Source organism: Jaminaea rosea, assembly GCF_003144245.1.
Source record: "Jaminaea rosea strain MCA 5214 unplaced genomic scaffold BDZ90scaffold_2, whole genome shotgun sequence".
Taxonomy (NCBI): Eukaryota; Fungi; Basidiomycota; class Exobasidiomycetes; order Microstromatales; genus Jaminaea; species Jaminaea rosea.
Window position 1 is genome coordinate 139,568 of NW_020289976.1, and position 21,513 is coordinate 161,080.

A 21,513-nucleotide genomic window follows, 5' to 3' on the forward strand; every position below is an offset into this window, starting at 1 on the left:
ATTCGGGGTAAATAGAGACGAGTAGGAAGGACTGCAACGCCCCCCGTCCAACACCTCGCCAGGCGGCGGCGCCCCGACTCGCCTCCCTCGACTGGAGGAATCGGAATCGGAGCGGAGCCGATGCCACTCACTCACTCGCTCAAGTCGACGGACGAAGATCGCATCCGCACAGACGCGATTGCTGCATCCTCAACAACCATCAAATCCAAGCCAAGGCTTCAACTCGCAGCCATGGTGAGTTGCGCCGCGTGCCCCTCTGAACACCGCTGTGTCCCCTCTCGCTGCTGACAACGCCTCACCCCCCACCCGCGGCCAGGCCCCCTCTCGCGCGCAAGGAGGCAAGATGCTCTCCCTCCTCAACTATCGGCTGCGCGTGACCCTCAACGACGGACGCCAGCTCACGGGCCAGATGCTCGCCTTTGACCCTCACATGAATCTCGTACTTGCAGACACCGAAGAGTTTCGACGCCTCAAGCGCGGGTCAAAGGCCGCGAAAAAGGCTGCAGCCGCCGCAGATGGGGAGGAGGACGATGATGACGAGAGCAGCTCAGCGCCGATGCCGAGCGCCGAGCAGAAGAGGACACTCGGACTCATCATCTTGAGGGGGGAAACTGTCGTCTCGCTGAGCGTAGAGGGACCGCCACCACCGGAGAAGGGAGCAGCAGCAGCAGCAGCGGCGGGTGGTGTACCGCCTGGAGCTGGGAGAGGGATGCCAGCTGGGAGAGGCATTGGTTTGGCCGCTCCTCCTCCTCCTGGAGCTATGGCAGCGCGACCTATGCCGTACGGACGACCGCCCCCGCCGATGGGCATGCCTGGTGGACCTCCCCCAGGCTTCCCCTCTGGACCACCCCCTGGCTTCCCTAGTGGACCTCCGCCTGGTTTCCCGGCTGGTGCACCCCCACCGGGCTTCAGGCCTCCTCCTGGGTGAGCAGCGGGCAGCGCGTGGCAATGACGAGCGACGAGCGACGAGCGTCCTTGCTGACAATACCTTTCCTCTCGATCGCTCACAGCTACCCCATGCCTCCCAGGCCGCAATGAATGCCTCGCCTCGCCACGCTACGCTACGCCGCCCCTCGTCTCGTCTCTCTTCGCACCTCTTGTACAACTTTTCAGCCAGCCCGACGATCAAACACATAAACCACACACTCGCACACGCTCAATCAGACCCGCTCGCGCGTATGCTAGTGTGGATGTCATTCGGTCGTACATTCGTTTGCAAAGCGTGGCAGTGAGCATGAGGGGCAGTGTACGTTGGGTTGCATCTGCTACGGAGCCTTGGCAGTAGACGCCTTGCGCCCCGCGCTACCCGTACTGACCTTCCTAGCTCTTGCCGTCATCGTTGCGGGCTTCGCTGCCGGCTTCGCACCCTTCGCTCCAGCCGCGGCGCCAGTAGCCCGCTTCGCTGGAGGGAACATAGCGTCGACCCCGCCATTGGTCTTGGCCGAGGGGGCGAGGTTCTTCGCGCTCCTGCCCTTCGCCTTGCTCATTGTCGCGCCGCCTTCCGAGATGCTCATCTTGGGAATCAAGACCGTGGGGCTTAGTCTAGGCTTGGAGTGGTCGCTCTCATCCTCTTCTCCGCCCTCCTTTTTGACCGCGCTCTTCCTCCTCGCACCACCTTTGCGCGCCGTCGTGACACTACTCATACTCTCATCACCGCCACCCTCCTCCACCTCCTTCTCTTTCTGCGACCGCGCCCTCTTCTCAGCGCGTTCCGCCTTCTTGAGCTCATTCCGCGTCTCCTCGAGCTCCTCGAGGGCTAGATCCCAGCTGCGAACGCCGCTGATGCTGTCTTCCTCCTCGCCAGCTCCTACGCCACCCGCAGAGCTGGTGTTGACAATCGAGTTTCCGGACCCGTAACCACTTGAAGCCCCCCACAGTCCACCCGCAGCAGCCTGCACGTCTCCCTGCACCCACACGTCGAAGATGTCCTCCCACTCTTTGGAGGGAACAGGGAAGTCGTAGTTGAGTAGAATGGTTCGGATAGGGCGCGAGGGGTCCGTGCCGTCCTCCAGCTCGTCCTCATCATCCTCATTATCGTCGTCGTCGTCGCTGCCCGCCTCACTCGGCGCTGTAGACTCCCACGACCCTGACCTCGAATTCGAGTGAGAAGAGGGAGTCTTGCTATTCTCCCGCGACGCCTTGGAGCCAGACGCGCACCCCTTGGGTATAATGCCATCTCGTGCACGCGCAGCCTTGGCAAACTCGCGCACCACACGCTTCGTGCCGGGGACTTTGAGCGACGTGCCCGCTACGATGAGGAGGTCGGGAGGAAGGGGCTTGAGGGGCTTCGTGGCTGCGGCGGAGGTTGTCTTCTTGCTGGTACTGGCACTGGCGCTGGGGCCGGCGAAGGCGGAGGCGGGCTGCGTCGTCGCACGCTGCAGCGAACGCTTGGCTCGCACACCCTCAAAGAGCTTGGCAGTAGGGCTTGCAGAGATACCGGTGGAGATGAGCTCACTCGCCACCAGAGCCTTGTCTTCTTCCTCGTCGTCCTCAAAGACTTGACCCAACACATCCTCTGCCAGCGAATCCTTGCTGTCCGAGATGCTCATCGAGGTCGCCGCATGCGCATCCGCCGCCGCGTCTACGTGCTTCTCGGCCGCGCCTACGTGCATCTTGGTGGCCTGCGCCTTGTCCTCCCTCCTCACCCTCGCCCTCTCCTCCGCGTACGTCTCGGGCACCTGTCCATCCAGCCTGTCCCTCAAACCCAACACATCTCGCTCCAAGCACTCCCCTACCCTCTCGCCACTCTTATTGTCCCCATTGTAGAGCACGACGTCCGGCTTCAAGAAGCCGATTCCGCGCGATCGCAACCCTGCGGCAATTCGCACGCCGTCTCTCTCGGAGCAAGCAGGGCAGCTTGGTGTCTCCCCACTGGAGAGTTCCTTGAGTGCCGCCTGCACCTGCGGCGTGGGAGTGGGCAAGGTAGAGAGGCGGAAGTCGCACGCCGTGCAGACCAGATGGGCAAGGGAGCCATGTAGCGGGATGACGCGGGGAAACATGGCGGTGGCGGGCTCGGAATCGTCGCGGCCAAAGAGGTGAGGCGTGACGGGGGCGCTCTGCGTCTTGTTCCAGCGAGGACGTGGAGCGTCGCTCGACGAATCTGTGGTTGCTGCAGCTGCCGCCGCTGCGGCCAATCTCTTCCTTTTCCCCAGACTCGCAGTACGCTGGAACGTTTTGCGCGCCCCATTGCCCAGCCCAAATGTAAGCCCCGCTCGCTCCTCGAGGGCATCGATATTCTGCGTGTAGACGCGCTGCAGTCTTCCCTGCTCGTCGAGTCGCTTTATCAAATGGTGGAACAGCGTCGGCTGAGCAGCTAGCGTCATGTCGTGAAGCTGTGCGATCATCGAGTAAAACAGTGCCGTGTTCGCCTCGCTCTGAAAGAGACGAGCGTCAAATAGATCCTTGCCGCTTGAGAGGCCTGCATTTGGATGCTGCTCTTTCAGCGTCTTGAACAGGCCCGTCGAGGATCGAAAGTCCGGGATGTTAGCCGGAGCAGAGACGGAGATGCCTGCGCCTGTTACTACGACGATGCGTCGTGATGAGCTGACGGCCTCCCATACGCGGGCGAGGTCTCGGTGAGGGGCGCTGCTGCACGTCGATGATGGCGGGATAGCGGGCGTGTCTGGGGTAGGTTGGCGTGACGACGAAGCGGTAGACGATGATGATGGCGTGCATCGAGGGGAGGGATCCGCTGATGCTGATGCTGCAACGTCCTGCTTACGATGCCTGCGTGGTCGGCCGTTGGCAGCTGCTGGCGTGGCGGACGACGATGCTGCACCGCCGCGAGTGGCAGGAGGCAAGGGCGCCTCGTCCGGCCGTGACAGAGGGATGACGATCATGGTGCGCTACAAGCTTGCGAGTCGGTGGGGCTCGCAACGATCGCCGTGATGGGCAGGACGTGAAGAGAGAAGCGTCAAGGCAACGAGGCGTGGGCGTGGGGCGAGGGCGGGGGGACGAAACGGCGAGACGGCGATGAGGCGTTGCGTTGCCTTCTCAACGCCCGCCTGTCGTGTTTGGCGCGGGGCGGACTGGGCGAGCGGGGGGGAGAAACGCGTCGGGAAAGCTCGCGTGGCAGGCGAGCAGGGCACTCTGGGCTCGCAGCTACGGACGCGATGACCACGGCCAAGCGCGGGATGAATTAAAGGGATCGCACGAGGAAAAAGAAGAAACATCGATGCCACGCTCCACGCGCTACGCCTGCGGTGACACGCTCCCATCGTCATGCGGGCTGGCCTGCTTCTCGCCCCCGCCGTGCTCGACCGCGCGTCCCAATCCGCTCCCGATCCTAACCAGCGTCTCAATCGACGCCTTTGAATTGGTGAGCAGGTCCTCATCCCACTTGACCCTCCCCTCCTCAAAGATACAGACAGTCGTCGACCCACCAAACGCGTAGTACCCGACTTCATCGCCCTTTTTGAGCTTCTGGCCCTTTTGCACCGTCAGCACAATGGAGCCCACCATCATCGCCCCGATGCAGACGTAGTAGATCGTCCCGTACGCCTCCGTATGCAGCGGGACGACACAGCGAACATTCTCTCCGTAGACGTCGATGGCGCTGCGGATCGCCATGGGGTTGACCGTATAGTAGGCCCCCTCGACGAAGTGTGGCTCCCCGACCACGGCGTCCGCCGGGCAGTGGAATCGGTGATAGTCCTGCGGAGCGAGGCGGAAAATGCACAAGCTCCCATTCACGTACGACTCGCCGATCGAATCAACGTCGAGCAGTCGAGCGACGCTGAACTCGCGCCCCTTGATCCAGATGCGCGTCGCCTCGTCCACCGAAGGGAACACCATCAACCTACAGTCCGCAGCCGACACCAGCCGCTTAGGGTTCTTTGGCTCCTCGATCGGTCGGGCGTCGACCTTGAGTTTCCGGTAGAAGAAGTCATTGAACGTCTTGAACGAGTCAAGCGGGTCGCGAATCTCCTCGACGTTCAAGTTGTGGAAAGCGATGAACCCAGGGATCTCGCGAGCGGAGGTGGGCGAGTCGTACTTCTTGCCTTGCTTGACACTCATGTTCTTGAGCATCTTGCGGACGCGAGCCCCCTCCATTCGCGACCGTGCTCCCTGGTAGAGCAGGCGAATACCCAGTCGGACGTACACCTGCATCTTCTCCTCAAGAAGCTCACCCGTTGCACGATCCTGCACGATGATGTTCGCCGAGTTGCCTCCCAGCTTGTACCGGCCTTGCGTCGCAGAGATGACAAACTTGTTCAGCCATTTGCGGTGCGCTTGCGAGGCGGTCACAAAGTTGCTTACGACCATGCTGTCAACTCGACGCCAGTCTTGAGAGGCGCAGACGGCCAGGTGGGTGACCACATCGCCGTCGCCCTTCTTGGAGAGGCGGGGCATGTGGCAGAGCGGGCAGGATTTGAGGAGGATCACACGCTCGGGCTGAGCGACTGTAGTGGGTGGGCTTGAGGCAGAGTCGTCGTCGCCTTCGGCGCTGCTGCTGATGGGATTCGAGAGCTCAGCGTGCGGCGTGCGTGGACGCGAAGAGGCGGCCGAGGCGGTAGTGGACCAGTTGGCGCTTGGCGACTTGGCCGTCGTACGCTGAAGCTGCACCGGCTTCGACGAGGGGACGTTCTCCCTGTGCTGACCATCCTCGCCGGCATCAGCAACTGCCACCGGCGCCGGAGCCCTTCCGTCTCCATCCTCAACGCGAATGGCTGGAGCATGGCCGCTGATATCCATGTTCGCCTCACCCGCCTCATCCTGATTGTCCAGCGGCTCCGGCCCCAGCCCCTGACTCGGGCTAGCCTGCCTCGCCTGCTGCTGGCTGCTCTGCGGCTGCACCGTCCTCTTCTCATCGATCGACTTGCGCGTCTCATCCTCCAGAGCCACGATGGCCTCATCGAACGTGATCTCGTCCCCGCTCTCGGCAGACTTGCCAAAGCGAGAGAAGAAGGCGCTAATCGTCTCGCTGGTCAGTGTCGAGCCAAGCGAGTCAAGCATCGAGGTCACCTCGAGGAAGGAAAGCGACTCCGAGTCATTGGTGTCGAATTGCTGGCAGAGCTGACGCCAGAAGCGTTGCCTGAGCGCAGCGTACGGCGTAAACTTGGCTTGAAAGGTCAAGCTAGGCGACGAGTCACCGTACTTCACGTCCTCATCCTTCTCCACTCGAGTCAAAGGCAACTTGAAGGTCTGCATCTGATGCAGCCCATCGTCCGTCGAGTCGTACAGGCCCGTCTTTGGATCAGCCTTGGGAGCCGCTCCAATCAGCGCTGCAATGCTCAGCTCGCAAGACCCAACGTGATCGTTCGCTGTAAGCTTGTCCCAGTCGTATATGCTCATCTTGCACATATAGTTGAGCTCGTGCTGGCGGACGTGGAAGAGCAACTTCTCATCCCAAGTCGGGTTGAGAGTGTGGCGGAGGACGCGGGTGCGGAAGATCTTCTGGCCAAAGGCGACGATGGTGAAGGGGTCCATGTCGAATCCCGTGCGCATGCTGTTCTTCCAGCGGGGCAGGTCGGAGGCGCCCTTGACTTCCATCATGACGATGCCAACGATGTCGCTGCTACCACTCTTGAAGCTGTAGTCTTGTTGAGCTTCACGCGCGTCACGCTTCCGGGCGCGGGCTTCGCGGTTACGCTCACGTCGTTGCAGGCGGCGTTGGAGCTTGCGTAGCTTGCGGTCCTGGGATGAGGAGGTGCCGTCCCCCTTATCCTTGGTCCCTCGGCGCTTGGGCATCTTGACACGACGGCGATTGGAGTCCGTCGCTGGCGTCGTCGCACCACTCTCGCTAGCCGCAGCAATCTCTGCGGGGTCAGCACCAGAGCTTCCCGTCTTCCTACGCGGGAACGAAGGGAGCAAACGCTTCTTGTTGCGCTGCGCTGCGGGGACTAGCGGCGAGTCGGCGCTTGACTCGGTCGCAGAGTGCGGCACCTGCTCAGGCGGCGGCGTAGAGGAAGGCGATGAGGCGGTACGGTCGTCGCTGCCTTGTCGGAGGCGCTGCTTGTGCCTGGCCATGAAGTCGGCATCTGAGTCACCTGCCACACCTTCCTCGTCCGTCGTCGAAGCGATGTCGTCCGTGTCCGTCTCCGAGTCGTCTTCGTCGTCCAAGTCGAGTTCGTCATCATCTTCGCTCTCCGTATCGAGAAGTTCCTCTTGCTCTTCGTCCTCCTCGTCACTAGAAAAGCCGTTGTCGGCAAAGAACTTCTCTGCCGTGCCGACCGACTGCGAAGCGGGTATAGCACGAACACCGGCGCGAATCTCCTCTTCTCCAGCATGAACAGGGGCGGTCATGGTGTTGCTTGCCGCTCTCGCTCCAGCTCCCACCGCTGACGTGACAAGAGCACGGTACAGACGTTTGAGCGACTTGACTGGCGAGCCGGGCACAGGAACGAAGCCGAGGCGGATCTGCACCTTGCCACTGACCTTGGCGTTGCGTCGTGAGGAGACGAGGGTGAGCCAGATACCGTCGTCCGCCGAGGTGGAGGCCGTAGGCCACTCGACGTCTCGCCCTCTGCACCACTCCCAGACGGGCCAGCTCGCTTCGCCCATGTACTCGCGTCGGGCAAAATCCTTGTCCCAGACGACGAGCTCGAGGTTGGAGACGAGGCCAGCAGCTGGACCACCCAGCCGCGGCATCGAGGCTCGCTGTCCAACTGCACCGCTTCGTCGACCGAGTCGCATTGGTCGAGGGGTACCGCGAGCTACAGCGCGAGCACCAGCGGCGGCGCCTTTGGGTAGGAGCTTCATCCCCTTGGCTGAGGTGGAGAGAACCTTGGACGCCGTAGCAGACAGCTTTCTGCGCGAGGGTGGGCGAGACTGCTGCGGTGAAGCTGAGGCTGACTCTGCAGCTCGAGAGAGGAGCACATTGGCTGCTGCTTGGTCTGGTTGCATCGTCGAAACCTGGGCGGCAGACTCCGGGTCGAGTTCGATAGTCGCGGCGCCCTCTGCCAGCGCAGCATCTTCGACGCCGACCTCGCGTTCATCGTCTTCATCATCGTCATCCTCTTCCTCTCCCATCGACTCCTGCCAGCCCTGAGTCCCGAACCAATCGCTCGTCACCTCGAAATCCCAACTCTCGTTCTTCCACTCAGGATCGAGAGTCTTGTGTTGCACGGCCGTCTGTCTGCGGAAGGCTTCTGGGTGGTTGCCGCTGCTGTTGTTCGACTGCTTAGCTGCGAGCGCCGCCAAGCCGGGGAGGGAAACGGTGACGAATGGGTCAGACTTGCCGTTGCGATCCTTTGGTGTGAGATTCGATGCGCGCAGCACCTGTATGCGGAGGAGGGCGAGCGTGGCAGGCTTGGTGTTTGTTGGAGGAGCCCGCAGCGAGGTCGAGGAGGCGGACGAGGTGATGCTGGGCGTCGTGACCACGGGCTCGCCAGATACTGCCAAATTGTGAGGCTGAGAGTCAGAGCCCGGGACGCTGAGGAGGGTGCGTGGGCCGCTGGCAGTGGTGTGCGTAGAGGACGCTGCTAGGGGGGCTGTCCCTCTGGTGTCGGGCGACGAGGATGCACGATTCAAGGGCGGGGGCTTGAAGCTACCACTGCTCGACGAGGCTGCTCCTTGACCCTTGTCTGAGTCCTCAGCTGAGTCGCCGCTGTGCTGCTTGTGTCCTAGCCTGCCAGTCGCAGCATTGCGAAGGTTAGACCACGAGAGGTCCCTTCGAATGGGCATCAGGGGCGCGTGGATAGTCGTGAATCAAATGCTGAGATGTATTGTGCGATGAGATGAGTGAATGAATGGGGTGTGATTGCTGTGAATGAGATTGGTGATAAGAGCGAGTTACGGGCCGAACGTGCGAGCAGAGGGGCCAATGCAGGGTGGAGGGAACAGGGGGGCGCTCGGAGGTTGGACTAGCGGTGTTGCACAGCCGCGCAGGATCAAGAGGTCGTCGCTGGGTATGATGAATATGTCGTCGTGGTGGGTACAAGCGCAATGAGGAGGAGGGAAGACAGCACAGCAAGAAGCAACGGCAACGGGATGCAAGGATGGCACGTGAGTCGATGCGGACCTTCTCCTTGGGCGGACTGGCTCCGTGCGACACGCAGCATCCATGATCCTCGCTCGGTTCTCGGGCACTTTCAATCATCACCCTCGTCCTTGACTCTGGCGCGGCCCTGAGCATCATAGACGACGTGGTGTGTCACCTCCTCGGTGGGTCGTCCGGGGCACCTGAGAGGGAGCAGAGAGATAATCAGCTTGTGGCTGCCAGGAGACGAGGGCGCTCCCGTCTACGCTACGCACAATCGAAACACCCTGCCAACAGGCGTGCACAACACGTATCCGCCTTGTTTAGGGTTGCATTCGTACTGTACTAGCTCTGCTAATGAGCATGGTGAGGCAGCGCTATCTCTCGACGTCGACGAGGCATCGCTCTGAGTCGAGGCTACGGAAGGTCCACTTTGCGAAGGCATCGTGAGGTCGCGAATGGTGAAATGATGGATGAGGAGCGCCGGAAAGAGGCGACATCGCATTCGCCCGCCCCACGTCGCTCCTGGTCTTCGTTCTCACACGTCGATCGCACGACACACGCAACCTCCCGTTCTGATATGAGTGCTATTGGAGAAAGGAGGGAAGGCGTAGAGAGAATACAGAGGTGAAGAATGTGTGTGCGTATGTGTGTGCGCGAATGAAGAGAGAGGAGCGAAACTTCCTCACAACCTCCTTTCGCGACGACTCGAGCTAACCCTCTATCGAGCCGCCCTTCATCGTATCACTCCAAGCCCTCGCTGCTGCCACCACGACACGCCTAGGCGTGGAGAGAGGCACGGAAGGCCTCGCCTGCCGAGACCTTCTTGGCCTTGGGGGTGGGCTTCTTCTTGCCGTCAGCCTTGCGCTTCAGGTTGCGCTCCTGCTCGCGAGCAGCAGTGCGGATCATCGAAGCAGCGTAGGGGTTGAGACGGAAGAGGGCGGCACGGTTGCGAAGAGGGTTCTTCTTCTGAGTGTAAGGGCGCTTGGTCTGCGAAGGGCCAGCAGCACGGACGACGGACTGGATCTCGTCCGAGTTGATGATGCGGGTGACGTCGGTGTTGGTGATCTTGCTCGTGGGCACCTTGAAGCCCTTCTTGACAATCGAGGGCTGGTCGACGGTGCCGAAGATGGTGTCGAGCTTCTTGAAAGCAGAAGCAGTGAAGACGACGAAGCGGCCAAGGTGTCCTCCAGGGGCGAGCTGGAGGAGGTTGAGACGGTCGACGGAGGCGACCTCAACACCGGGCAGGTTGCGGAAGGCCTTGACGATGCCGTTGTCCTCGGCGTAGACGACGAGGGGACCACGACGCTGGACGTGGCGACGGTTGCGGAGCTTGCCCTGACCAGCGCGGAGCTTGCGCGAGTTGGAGACCTTGACGACGTCGTCGTAGGCCTTGATCGACTGGAGGAGAGCGACGGCGTCCTTGGTCTTGGTCAGGTTCTGGACGGCGTCCTCAACGACGCAGGGGACCTCCTCGACGTTCTCGACGCGGTGTCCACGAGCCAGGAGCAGCGAAGGGATCGCAGTCGCAGCGAGGGCGGATGCGACGGCGTAGCGCTTCTGCTTCTGGTTCGTCTTGACGTGCCATCGGCGCCAGAGCTTCGTGGGAGCGAACATGTGACTGCGAGCGGGAAGAAGCGGGAAACATGAGTTGATGTTCAAGGTGTATGATCTGCCTCCTATGCCCTCTTCGCACTCACCCGCCGCGGACCATGTTACCGAAAGCAGCCTGGCCGGAGCGGTGAGTACCACCACCGCCAACACGGGGGATACGGGCGACGGCACGACCGGTACCCCACGACTCAGCGGACGTCTGGTGACCAGCGTTGGTGGCGACAGCGTAAGGCTGACGCTTGTTCTTGGCCATGTTCTCTGTGCGAGGGGAGAGAGACTGTGGTCAGCATGCTGTCCAATGACAGTCGGGGGGGCATCCCTCCTCGCAGCCCTCTACTTCGCAGCCTCCTCCGATTGGCAGCCCTTTGCATCTTTCCTCGATGACACCCTGATCTGCCATTGAAAGGCAGCATCGTCTACCCGTCCCTCAGCACACAGCGTAGCATCCCGTCTCCCTTTCCCCTCTCTACTACTGCAAGACTACCATTACTCATGCTGCCACCCTCCGCGATGCTCACTGTAGATCTCCTGGACCAAGTCCGTTCGGACGGGTGCCGAGAAGACGGCGGGGAGGGGCACAGAGCCCTGAGCGCCGTGTGCTCCTCGCACGTTAACGGTGGGGCGAGATGCGGCCATTGAGGATGAAGAAGGAGGGGGAAAGGAGGTTGGGGATTAACAAAGATCGAAAGGCGAGGCTGAACTCGAGGTGTGACCTCGACTCTCGATTCTCTCGCTCCCTCTTCCTGCCTGCCTGAGTCCGCCCGCCCGCCCGCCCGCCCGCCACGACGGCCGTTGCCCTCGCCCTTGCTCGCCTCCTCTCATTCGAACGGAAACCCGGGCCAGCTCGCAACCCGGGACCGGGGCGCGCCTGCGGTCCGCAGAGCCAAGGCGAGGGCGGACTCAGCTCCCGCCCCGCTCGACCAGCCAAATCGTGAGCCGGAGCCACGAGCAGCCAGCTGCCCACGCCAAACGACCGACGACGGACGAGAAGTCCTGAGCTTGAGCTCGACTCGACGCTGCGAACGTCTCGGGGACAGTGACTTGACTTCCCATCCCCTCGTCCCTCTCCCTCAAGACAGCTGGTAGGTGAGCTCGCAGACACATCTTCTTCATCCTCATTAGAGAGCATTGTAGCTCACTACAGACTCGCTGTCTTCATTCCCGCCGCTCCCAGTTCGCGATGGGTGCCTACAAGTACTTGCAAGAGCTTCAAACCAAGAAGCAGTCGGACATCCTCCGATTCCTTCTCCGTGTCAGGTGAGCATCATCGCAAGAGCCACAGGAGGAGAAGACGGTGTGGGCAGAATGAGAACATATATCGGCAGCAGCGACAGCAGCGACGGGGGAAAGAGTGCAGTCGAGGAGGCTACACGACGCATCGTCCAGGGAGTGACCTGGAATAGCAAGGAGCTGGATAGCTTGTAGGGACAGAGAGAGACGAAGGCGGAGGACGGAATGCTGCTACGGCCCGCCAGCTAGCTCGCACAGTACACACATCGCCATTCGTGCACGCCGCTGACCATCTCACTCTTGCGTCTCGCCGCCAGGTGCTGGGAGTACCGCCAGCTCAACGTCATCCACCGAGCTAGCCGTCCCTCTCGCCCCGACAAGGCCCGTCGCCTTGGCTACAAGGCCAAGCAGGGCTACGTCATCTACCGTATCCGCGTCCGCCGTGGTAACCGTAAGAAGCCCGTTCCCAAGGGCGCCACTTACGGCAAGCCCGTCCGCCAGGGTGTCAACCACCTCAAGTACCAGCGCTCCCTCCGCGCTACTGCCGAGGAGCGTGTAGGACGCAAGGCTGCCAACCTCCGCGTGCTCAACTCGTACTGGATCAACCAGGACGGTGTCTACAAGTACTTCGAGGTCATCTGCGTTGACCCCCAGCACAAGGCTGTCCGCCGCGACGCCCGCATCAACTGGATCGCCAACCCCGTTCACAAGCACCGCGAGGCTCGTGGTCTCACTGCCACTGGCAAGAAGTCGAGGGGACAGGGCAAGGGACACCGCTTCAACAAGACGCAGGGTGGAAAGAACAAGGCCATCCGTCGTCGCGACACCCTCCAGCTTACCCGCTACCGTTAAGCTGCGAGCGTCGCGTGTCGGACGTCTTGTCCTGCCCGTCTTCCCCCTGTCCCTCTCTCTCTACCCTCCGGTTGTGTCTTTCCTCTCCCCCTCATCCCCACTCGCTCCTGGCGGCGATCAATACTGTCCAGCATGTACTATCTTCTTCACTCGCTACGAGCGGTCTCGTGCGTACATCACGATTCTTAGCAATGATGACCAACGTCTTTGCGGCTGTTCCCCAAATCGACGCTGTGTGTGGGTGTGTGTGCGAGTGAGAGCGCGAATTCAAATGAAACACGGCGAGGTCACAGCGAGGGATGTTCGACATCAGCAAAGGTGAGCATGCGTCCGTGCGTCATTGTTGCAACCGTGATGAGTTTGGGCCGCTTCTTCTTTCTCTCTTCTCTTCGAACCACGTCGATGCAAATGCGGCTCACAAGATGACATCGCAAGGCGACAAAGCCATCAAGGCAGAGATCTCCCACCGTCTGGAGCAATACAAGCGTACTCCTCTATCTACCCCGCTCGGCGCACAAGAGCGGAGACGTCAAGCTGCCCTTGAGGTACGGCGCAGACGGCGTGATGCGAGCTATTCTGCGGCTCGAGGACTCGACGCTGTTGATGACCTTGCCCTGCCTGACAGCGATGATCTAGGCCTTGACGACCAGCCTGCGTCGTCAAAAGCGAACAAAAAGAAGAACAAGCAGAAGCAGCAAAAGTCATCTCCGACCTCGTTCGCCAACGTGCTCCAACAGGCCGAGCTGCTCGACAGTCTGCCAGAGGACCTCGATGAGAATTGGATGGCTTTGCCGTGGATACCGAGTGGAAGACGAGTGCTCGCCAGAGTCGACTGGGATGCAAGGTACGGAGGTGCGTGAGCGAGAGGAGAATGCTGCGGGCTGAACCGGGCTGAGCTGACTAGATGCTCCGCACGTAGAGGATCGAATGACCCTCTACTCACGGCGACGCGGCGAGGCTATCAATCCTGCCTCATCCGGTCAGAGCAGAACAGCACCGCAGACGCAGTCACTGTCAGCTACCACGCACACGGATGCAGGGCAAGAGGAGGACAATGCAGCCCACACGACAGTCATGGTGGAAGAGGATGTCCCTTCGTATGATTCCTCATCATCTACCACGGCAGCCGCCGACCTTCAGCTTCCCACTGACTTCGCCTCGGGACCCAGCTCTACCATGCCATTTCCACACAAGCCTCCGCGCAAACGTCGTGGCGGTCGCTCCTCTCGCTCCCACGCGTCAAGCAACTTCTCTATCCCCCTCTCCCAACCGCTCCCCCGTGGCACAGAGCTAGACTGCGTCTTCACGCCACGCAGCTCCACTCTCTGGGCTCTGGATATCCGCTCTTGGGGCACAAGCACAGATCTCAGGGAGTGCGATGCTGAGTTTCGCTTGTATTGGTTGGAGGCGCGTCTGAGCGAATTGGACCCACCAATGTGGCCCGCACATTTCCCTGCCGATTCACTCAGAGGCGAAGAGAGAATGCTCGATGGCACTGGACCCTTCGCCTATCCTTTCATCATCAAAGCGCTGCCCGTCGTCGCTGCGCCTGTACGTGGTCTCGAAGAGTGGAAGAGAAGGGTGCTAGATGTCTGTCGGAGTCAAAACTCTCCTGACGCGTGCAGCAGGACGAAGGTCAGACGGATAATTACTGCAACTGCGGCAGCTCCTGAGTCTGGTGAGATGGACGTTGACCGAGCAGGCGTATCAGCGCCGACGCTCGTCACGTTGGAGGCTTTGCTCATTGCTCCAGGGCCGCACACGCCAACATCAGACGGCATCCTCCTCTACCATCGGGAAGGCGGGTACGTCGAAGGCGAGGCCCAGACCCCACTTGCGGCTTGGGTGCCAACATGTGCTACAGAAGCAGGTGGCATGGACGTAACTAAGTTTGAGAGGTGAGTAACATGATCAATTGATGAGATGACAAAGCTGCGACGCTGCAACGCTGCGGAGTTGCATCGCTGCAAGGCTGACTCTTCTCGTCCCTACGCTCAGGCTGCTCGAGGAGCGAGACAAGGGGACGGCTTCGTCTGCGGTCGCCGTATTGGAAGAGGATAAGAATCTGTCTGGGGGCATGGAGACGTGAATGCTCTAATGGAAGCCGCGAAAGCTTTGTGGATCTTCTCCATGGGTCCTGCCACCTTCATCACCACTGCGAGTCATCAGTACGCGCCCGATTGCTCTCCTCCGCCTAATTCTCGCCGCCTACTTCCTGCTCAAGCGCAAAAGGCCTTCCAAGCTCCATTCATGCACTTTGCAATCTCCGGCTTGTGACATCCCCTGGCTCCACAGCCCTGCGTACATAGCTTGCCCTCGTTGATAGCAGGCAGAAAGGAGCTGCAGCGGGCGCCAAGGATCACATTGTGATGACCGTCACCTTCAATGTCCGTGTAAGGGGAGCTCTCCTTGCAATTTGCGTAATCCTGCGCGATGAGGGAGTGGAGTCATGTCTTGTTCAGGAGAGGGGAGGGCAGCCGAGAAGACGCAAGCAGGCACTCACAAAGCAGACTCCGATGTAGGGCTTTTCCAGCCGGATAGCCAGATCGTCGGTATCACCCGAGGTGGTGTTCGTGTCGAAGACCGGCATGGCGCTGATCAGGCTCAGCATCGTGAAGACGCCCACGAGTGCGAAGAAGAGGGCGAGAGTATGCTTGATGGGACTCAGCATCGTTGCCTAAGCAGTAGGGACAGCGAACGTCGATCTTGGCTACAAGTTGAAGGGACAGCGCGCAAAGCACGACCTCCTCTTGTACCCTGAAGGGCCGTCCAGACCCTCTTGCTGCGGAGCGATACTGCGAGCAAGGTCTCATGCTCCTCAGGGGGATCGCCGCGCGCAGCAGCTGTTCAGCCGTATTGCGGCGCTCGTGGATTGGAGCAATGTCACGGGCAATGCGTCGGAGGTTCTCGCCGCAGACTGCCTGCGGCGAGACAGGAGAAGAAGCGAGACAGCCACCGAAGCAAGATTGACGGCCTGCGGCCCGGTGTGAAAGCGAGGGGAAGAAAAAAGTCTCTGCGACATTCGCGAGTGCACTTCCACCGTGGAGCGAATCGGAGTGAATGCTCCGAAAAGAGGCGCCGTAGACTCGCCAACATGAAAGAAGCAGACGCAGCTCTCCTCAAAGGGCGAGCTTGCTAGCGACGGAGGGTCTGAAGCACCAGACAACGATGCGACATCTCGCCGTCCGCGGTCAAAGCAATATCGCGGTGCCCACGTCTCACTCCACGCATACCTCTGCATCATCAAGCTCGTCGGCTCATGGTCTCTCATTATCGTGTTACACAAAACTGCACTGTCCATCGTATACGGCCACTCGCGTTACTGTTCATCCAGCACCTGATGCAAGTCGATCAAGTACTCGTTCAACTTTTGCCGTGACGCAACCATTGAAGCCGAAGCTCCCTGCTTTCCACCCGCCGACGAGGTCGAAGAAGTTGACGAAGAGGCGTCGTGCAGGGTGCCCGCCCTCGCCAACCCAGCACCACCGCGTCTCGCAGAGGTGGGCGTCGGAGGGGCAGAGCTCCCGTACGAGAGATAGGAAGCCGCAGGCGGCTCCATTCCCGTCGGTGTACTCGGCGGCAGGTCTCCTCCTCCTCCTCCGCCACCGTTCAAGTTGCCACTCGTCGGCCCAGTCACGTTCTCGAGGCCCAGCATCAGCTGCAGCGCGCACTTGAGCTCTTCGAACCCGTACCGCAGCGGCTGGACAGGCGAGCCCGACGTCTTCGCCTGGCGCTTCCGTCTTTCCATCTCAGCCGAGACGGTACGGAGCATCTCGTCAGGGGAGGGCGAAGAGAGAAGCTCCCAGAATCGGCGGGACTCAAAGTAGAGGGACGTCGAAGGCGACGCACCTGTCTGGGATGGCGAGGTAGTCGAGATCATCGGCGTGCCTGGAGCTCCACCTCTTCCGCCACTTGCAGAACCAGCGAACGCTCCGCTGTCATTGACAACGATGTTCTTGAGATTCTGCTGCAATGCCAAGACGTTGCGAATCATCTTTGTGACTCCAGGTCGATTAATGGCTTTCACGCGCTTGACGGCGCTTATGAGCATATCATCCATGAGTGACGCCATTCCCGCAAAGAGGAAGCGATGGTCCTCCGCAGTGAGGAAGTCGGAGAGCGTATCGTCCAGGTTAGAGAGGTCGGCATTCAAGTCTACTACGTGCGGGTCGGGCTCGGCTGACGCGGCGATGGAGACTGACGGTGTTGAGGATGATGAGCCCCCTGCTGCAGCGACTGGGTCGTCTGCTACGCAGTAGTTGCCCTCGGTGATCGCGAGATCCAGGTGGTGTATGACGCGCGCCCGAAGCTCGAGGCGTAGAGTGAAGAGGACCGTATCCGAGAGGACGGCATAGGTCGTCGGAAGGGTCAAGAAGCGCGAAGCCATCTCCCTGCTCAGCGGCAACTTGAGCTCCGTCGCCTCAGCTTGCGCAGTCGTCGCTCCACCAGACAGCGGTGATGAGCCTGGCGAGCCGTCCGTCGTGGCAGTGAGAGTGTTCTGGGTGAGTGACAGCCTAGCCTTCGGTCTCGCCGACACTGGCAGGCTCTCGTCCGTTGCCTTGAATCGATTGATGTGCGTGAGGAGCCACTTGAGACTATACTGAAGGGAGGAGAGAGCAACGAGCTTCTTTCTGCTGGTTATGAGGTCGCGCAGCTGGACGGTAGACTCGCCTTGGCCAGTAGTACGTCGCGCTGCCAGCTGAACCTCGAGGCGATTCTCTTCGTCTTGAAGGAGGGCGAGACGCTGGTGCAGGTCCAGAACAGAGACGCCGTCTTCCTCTTGGTCGGTAGAGTCGGTGGCGCTGTTCCCATTGGCGCCCTCTCGCAGCTCAGCGAGGATCTGAGCCAAACGAGGATGTTGCGCCCAGGTAGCGGAGAGCATCAACTCCCCACCTGCTGCCACAGCAGGCATCGTCCCTCCACCCGGTCCATCCACTGGCTCACACCCGACCAACTCTCTGAATCTCTCGTGACACCTCCCATAATAGCGCACGATCGTCTGAATGATGAGGCGCGAGTAACTTTCCCGATGAAAAGGTGTGGTCCTCAACATCGAATAGAGACTATCCACCAGTACGACCACATTGGCCGCACTCTTCACGATCGCGCGAGCCCCCAAGCCTCGAGTCGCTGGGTCCTCCTGGAAAGCGTCGTGCCCTCCAACGGCGGAGGTGAAGAGGGAGCGTACCTTTTCCTCGAGTTGCGGGAGGAAGACGTCCTGCACGAACTCATCGAGGAAGGAGGAGAAGCCGCCCTCGTCTTTGCTGGGGCCGCTGGCGCTCAGTGGGATGAATGAGGTGTTGGTTCGACCCAGTGCCGGTCTTGCCCCTGTCGCAGCGCTGCTTGGGTCGCCAGCGGCGTCGCGTGGCATGACGAGCCTAACACGGTCCACAAATGCGAGTGTCGGCTGGAAAAGGACAGAGATGTTGAATGCGTCGGGTTTGACGAGGATGCGGTGATGACCCAATGTGGTCGAGCTTGAGTCCCGCGCATCGTCTCTACCGCCCGAGGTGAGGGACAGGGAAGGAGCGCCGCCCAACGAGGAGAAGGCTGAGAGGCCTAGAATGCCCGATTGTGCTTCGCCCGAGCTGCTGACCAGGCCAGGCACAGACGCCCGCAGTGCCGCATTGAGCCGTTCCTCGTGCCGTTTGACTGGGGCAAGAAGGTCACGCTTTGTTGCTCCAGCGGAGGCGCCGCCACGGTAGGACGTAGCCATTGTGGTCATCGTGCTCGAGGAGGAGCCGACCACCTGAGCGCCACCGGCTGCACCGCTGCTACTACCGTAGGACGACAGCTTGAATAGCTTCTTTCCCCTGTCGCGATTCCAGCTCCCACTCTTGAGCACCTCGTTGACCGACGCAATGTTGTTCCGCCTGGAGCTAGGGGACTGGGTGTCATCCATCAGATACTCGTGGAGGAGGGCGCGCACCTCTGTCTGTATAGGCCGCCAGACGTCCAGGAGTCGCTCCCCACCGACGAGACGGCCGCGACTGGTTGCTGCGCTCGATGAAGCCGCACCTGTGCCTGTCGAGGTGGTGGCGTCCTTCTCCTTGTATCCTGCCCTCTGACTGATCAGGCTGGCCACCTCGTGTACGACGCGATGTCCCTGCAGGACAGCGTCGAGCTTTGAGTAGAGCGTCCAGAAGAGATCTCTCATGACTTCCCCGTCTGACTCTACTTGCGAGGTCTCCGAGGCAGAGACGCGCAGCAGCATGGAGATGGGTCGTGAGTTGCGCGATGAGCTTGCTCCACCACTGCCAAGAGCACCATTGCTCTGCCGGCCGAAGGAGGCTCGCTCTGCACCAAAGGTCTTTGCGAGTGCCGAAGAAGAAGCTAGGAGCACCGATTCAGGCCGCAGAGCGTTTGCAAGCGTGGAGCGGCGCAGCGGTTCGGTGCGCGAGTCGACCTCCTGGATTGTCGTCTCCACAAGTGAGTGGACCTCGACAGGCAGTCGCTGGTGAATGACATCCATCGCCACGCCTAGCTTGCCGAGACGAGCGAGAGCCTCGAGTAGCATCTCCACGTAGAGGAACGAGTCTGCCTCGGGGTCACCGCGACCAAACTTCGACTGCGCCAAATCGTCATCATCGTCACCACCTTCTCCTCCGTCGGTGTGCTCGCCCCCGTCTTCAGCGCTGCGCTCCCCCTCTAAATCGCCTAAATCGTTTCCGAGTACAGCGGAGTGCTCGATTATGCGCTTGCCGGAGAGGGAGCTGAGGTACTTGGAGAGCTTGGCAGGCATGGCATCGTCCGCTGTTGTCTTAAGAGAGGGAGAGTCCGGCAGATTCGTGGTGCTGCGTCCTCCTCCGAGGCGTGACTTGGTGCGTGATAGCCCGCCAAGCTTGGCGGCGGTCGCTCCTCCATCATCGTCGTCGTCGTCCTCCTCGTCGGCATCTTTCGCGCCATTGCTGGCAGTCGCGGAATATTCCTTGCCCCACTTGACGTCCGGCATCCTCTCCGCGCCCGTCACGTAGCCCTGCCACCTACGATCGCAGTACGAGCTCTTCAAGTAGAGATGGTTGTGAATCTCCTCGACAAGGATCTCCAACAGATGACCCTCCTGACTCCTCAGATACGCCCTGAGATCAGCAGTAGCCCCAATCTCCTGCATCTCTGCTGACTCGATCGCTTTCAATGCCTTGACCAACAGACTGACCGCGGCCAAGAAGTGTTTCTCACTGAGAAGGGTCTCGAGACGATCTGGCACATTCTTGAGCTGCTCGACCGTCTGGAGCAGCCGAAGCGCCTCCTTGACGCTCTGCTGCCTATGCCAGAGCTGTACCAGATCCGCCCGTTTGGAGCCCAATGCCTCGCGGGAGTCACGCAGCCGACGTCGTGAGGAGGAGACGGACGCCTGCACGTCTGTGAGGGAGGAGAGGACCGAGTTGTGCAGCGTAATAGCGGTCGCAAACGACTCGTAGTGGTCCTCTACTGTGCCCTGCAGGCTCTCCTCGATGAGCTGCTTGGTGGCTTCAAATTGATCTCGATTCGAGCCTAGCGAGCTCTCGTCGAGGAGGGAGAGGGCCAAAGCGACGGGATTGAAGTCGTCCTCTGTCACGAAGCCCCACTCTGCCTTGACTTTGCGATGAACTGCGCCTATTCGGCCGATTCCTCCCTGCCCTTGATCCCCACGCTGCTCGTAGTGACGCACATCTCGATACTCGACACCGCGAGCTTCATCCATGCGCTTCTCAACTCGTCGTCGCCGCGATTCCTCTTCTGCTGTCATGCCGCGCATGATGCGGCGTCCTTGATTCTTACGACCTGCCTCGGACAAGGCCGACAGCACAGAGCCCAATGCTGCGGGCGATTGAGATTGGGTGAGAGAGCCCAGCGTAGGTGTAGGCTGGGCGGTCGAGGGCGTATCGAGAAAAGGCCCTCTATTGCGCTTAGAGGGCGAGTCGGTGGGGGAAAGACCGCCATAGGCATCTTCGGCATCGTCTGCTTCTTCTGACTGCATGGAGAGGGGAGTGTCTCGTCCGTTTGAATCATTAACCGAAGCCATGAGGCGGGCAGAGCGGGCGTGACGATCTCCTGATCTACTGCCTGAGGCGACTGGTAGACCAGGCTGTGTCGGGGGTACAACGATGGAGGGCATGCCTCCGCCACCTGTCATGCCTACTGGCCGTCTCATGCTGCGTTTTGGGCGGTTCGGGGTCTGGGCATCATGACTCGATGATTCGTTTGAGCCGTCGTTCATCTGCCTCGCGAAGCTGGCTGTCGAGTCTGCCGTCGGTGAGGGAGGACGAGGGAAGAGACTTTGCGAAGGCTGTTTCGCTTGATGATTACGAAGGCTGGAGGTGGACGGCTGATGTTGGTGATGCCCGCTGGGTACGGGCGGTATGGCCGACATCTGATGTGCTGTCCTGCCCTCATGATTTGAGATGGAATCTGAAGGAGTGAGGGAGACGAAGGAGGGTCCAGCTCCTAGGTGATGTTGCTCCTGGGCAAAGGGGGCCGTCGCAGGCTGAGCATCATAGCTTGCGCTGTAGGATGGCTGGTTGTGGTATGAAGCTGATGCTGATGTAGGCTGCTGCTGACCAGGAGCGCCAGGGACATTGCCAATGCCAGCAGCTGCTCTCTGCTGTTGGATCTGAGAATGGGTTACGCGCTCGAGCTCGACACCGGTGCCCAGGTGAACATTCGAGTGCTTGATGCGCGAGCGAATGTCCTTTGCCGTCGTATTGGAGCGCTTGGACATGGCGGGCGCTCGAACTGGCTAGCGACGAGCCTGACCTAGCGTGACTGACGAGGATGACGAAGAGAAGTGAAGAAGTGGGACGAGCCTCGTCCTTTGCCGCTGCCACTCATGAGCCACATGCGCGTGTGTTGCTTGACTTGTGGCCCGAGCGAGACGGTCAAGGCGAGCGAGCCGCTGCCCCGCCCGCCCGCCTTTC

At 60.7% G+C, this 21,513-nt stretch overlaps 8 protein-coding genes across 8 annotated transcripts; 3 read left to right on the forward strand and 5 right to left on the reverse strand.

Moving 5' to 3' along the window:
* Positions 1-231: 231 nt before the first annotated feature.
* On the forward strand, positions 232-928 carry BDZ90DRAFT_245250 (Sm-like ribonucleo protein; the record flags this gene model as incomplete). The annotated part of the gene is made up of 2 exons (XM_025507496.1): positions 232-234; positions 317-928. The coding sequence occupies 2 exons, from the start codon at positions 232-234 to the stop codon at positions 926-928; spliced, it is 615 nt and encodes a 204-aa protein (XP_025363934.1).
* Positions 929-1,173: 245 nt separating this feature from the next.
* BDZ90DRAFT_230211 (DHS-like NAD/FAD-binding domain-containing protein) lies at positions 1,174-3,964 on the reverse strand. The gene has a single exon (XM_025505386.1). The coding sequence runs from the start codon at positions 3,837-3,839 to the stop codon at positions 1,266-1,268; it is 2,574 nt and encodes an 857-aa protein (XP_025363935.1). The 5' UTR covers positions 3,840-3,964; the 3' UTR covers positions 1,174-1,265.
* A 269-nt stretch (positions 3,965-4,233) lies between these two features.
* Positions 4,234-8,319, reverse strand: BDZ90DRAFT_212390 (hypothetical protein; the record flags this gene model as incomplete). Its single annotated transcript, XM_025504139.1, has 3 exons — positions 4,234-7,770; positions 7,855-8,077; positions 8,120-8,319. Coding segments are annotated over 3 exons (3,960 nt in total), but the record flags the coding sequence as incomplete, so codon positions are not given.
* Positions 8,320-9,610: 1,291 nt separating this feature from the next.
* Positions 9,611-11,197, reverse strand: BDZ90DRAFT_230213 (putative RPL4A-ribosomal protein L4-A). Its single transcript, XM_025505387.1, has 3 exons — positions 11,053-11,197; positions 10,621-10,792; positions 9,611-10,541 (listed from the first exon to the last, which is right to left on the reverse strand). Exons 1-3 carry the CDS (start codon positions 11,168-11,170, stop codon positions 9,701-9,703), a joined length of 1,131 nt encoding a protein of 376 aa, XP_025363937.1. The 5' UTR covers positions 11,171-11,197; the 3' UTR covers positions 9,611-9,700.
* A 393-nt stretch (positions 11,198-11,590) lies between these two features.
* BDZ90DRAFT_230214 (60S ribosomal protein L15) lies at positions 11,591-12,677 on the forward strand. The gene is made up of 3 exons (XM_025505388.1): positions 11,591-11,620; positions 11,709-11,791; positions 12,082-12,677. The coding sequence occupies exons 2-3, from the start codon at positions 11,715-11,717 to the stop codon at positions 12,614-12,616; spliced, it is 612 nt and encodes a 203-aa protein (XP_025363938.1). The 5' UTR covers positions 11,591-11,620; positions 11,709-11,714; the 3' UTR covers positions 12,617-12,677.
* Positions 12,678-13,038: 361 nt separating this feature from the next.
* On the forward strand, positions 13,039-14,705 carry BDZ90DRAFT_258267 (hypothetical protein; the record flags this gene model as incomplete). Its single annotated transcript, XM_025508049.1, has 3 exons — positions 13,039-13,468; positions 13,536-14,514; positions 14,615-14,705. The coding sequence occupies 3 exons, from the start codon at positions 13,039-13,041 to the stop codon at positions 14,703-14,705; spliced, it is 1,500 nt and encodes a 499-aa protein (XP_025363939.1).
* A 130-nt stretch (positions 14,706-14,835) lies between these two features.
* BDZ90DRAFT_258268 (hypothetical protein) lies at positions 14,836-15,287 on the reverse strand (the record flags this gene model as incomplete). Its single annotated transcript, XM_025508050.1, has 2 exons — positions 14,836-15,042; positions 15,120-15,287. 2 exons carry the CDS (start codon positions 15,285-15,287, stop codon positions 14,836-14,838), a joined length of 375 nt encoding a protein of 124 aa, XP_025363940.1.
* Positions 15,288-15,743: 456 nt separating this feature from the next.
* BDZ90DRAFT_230216 (hypothetical protein) lies at positions 15,744-21,373 on the reverse strand. The gene has a single exon (XM_025505389.1). It carries the CDS (start codon positions 21,315-21,317, stop codon positions 15,936-15,938), a length of 5,382 nt encoding a protein of 1,793 aa, XP_025363941.1. The 5' UTR covers positions 21,318-21,373; the 3' UTR covers positions 15,744-15,935.
* Positions 21,374-21,513: the final 140 nt, after the last annotated feature.

Excerpts from the sequence above, each read along its gene's own strand:
- BDZ90DRAFT_230211 (XM_025505386.1), bottom strand. The coding sequence starts at position 3,839 with ATGATCGTCATCCCTCTGTCACGGCCGGACGAGGCGCCCTTGCCTCCT.
- BDZ90DRAFT_230213 (XM_025505387.1), bottom strand. The coding sequence starts at position 11,170 with ATGGCCGCATCTCGCCCCACCGTTAACGTGCGAGGAGCACACGGCGCT. Across the intron at positions 10,793-11,052 it reads CTTGGTCCAGGAGATCTACA|AGAACATGGCCAAGAACAAG; the intron begins GTGAGCATCGCG and ends CCCCTCGCACAG. Across the intron at positions 10,542-10,620 it reads GGTAACATGGTCCGCGGCGG|TCACATGTTCGCTCCCACGA; the intron begins GTGAGTGCGAAG and ends TCCCGCTCGCAG.
- BDZ90DRAFT_230214 (XM_025505388.1), top strand. The coding sequence starts at position 11,715 with ATGGGTGCCTACAAGTACTTGCAAGAGCTTCAAACCAAGAAGCAGTCG. Across the intron at positions 11,792-12,081 it reads CGATTCCTTCTCCGTGTCAG|GTGCTGGGAGTACCGCCAGC; the intron begins GTGAGCATCATC and ends TCTCGCCGCCAG.
- BDZ90DRAFT_230216 (XM_025505389.1), bottom strand. The coding sequence starts at position 21,317 with ATGTCCAAGCGCTCCAATACGACGGCAAAGGACATTCGCTCGCGCATC.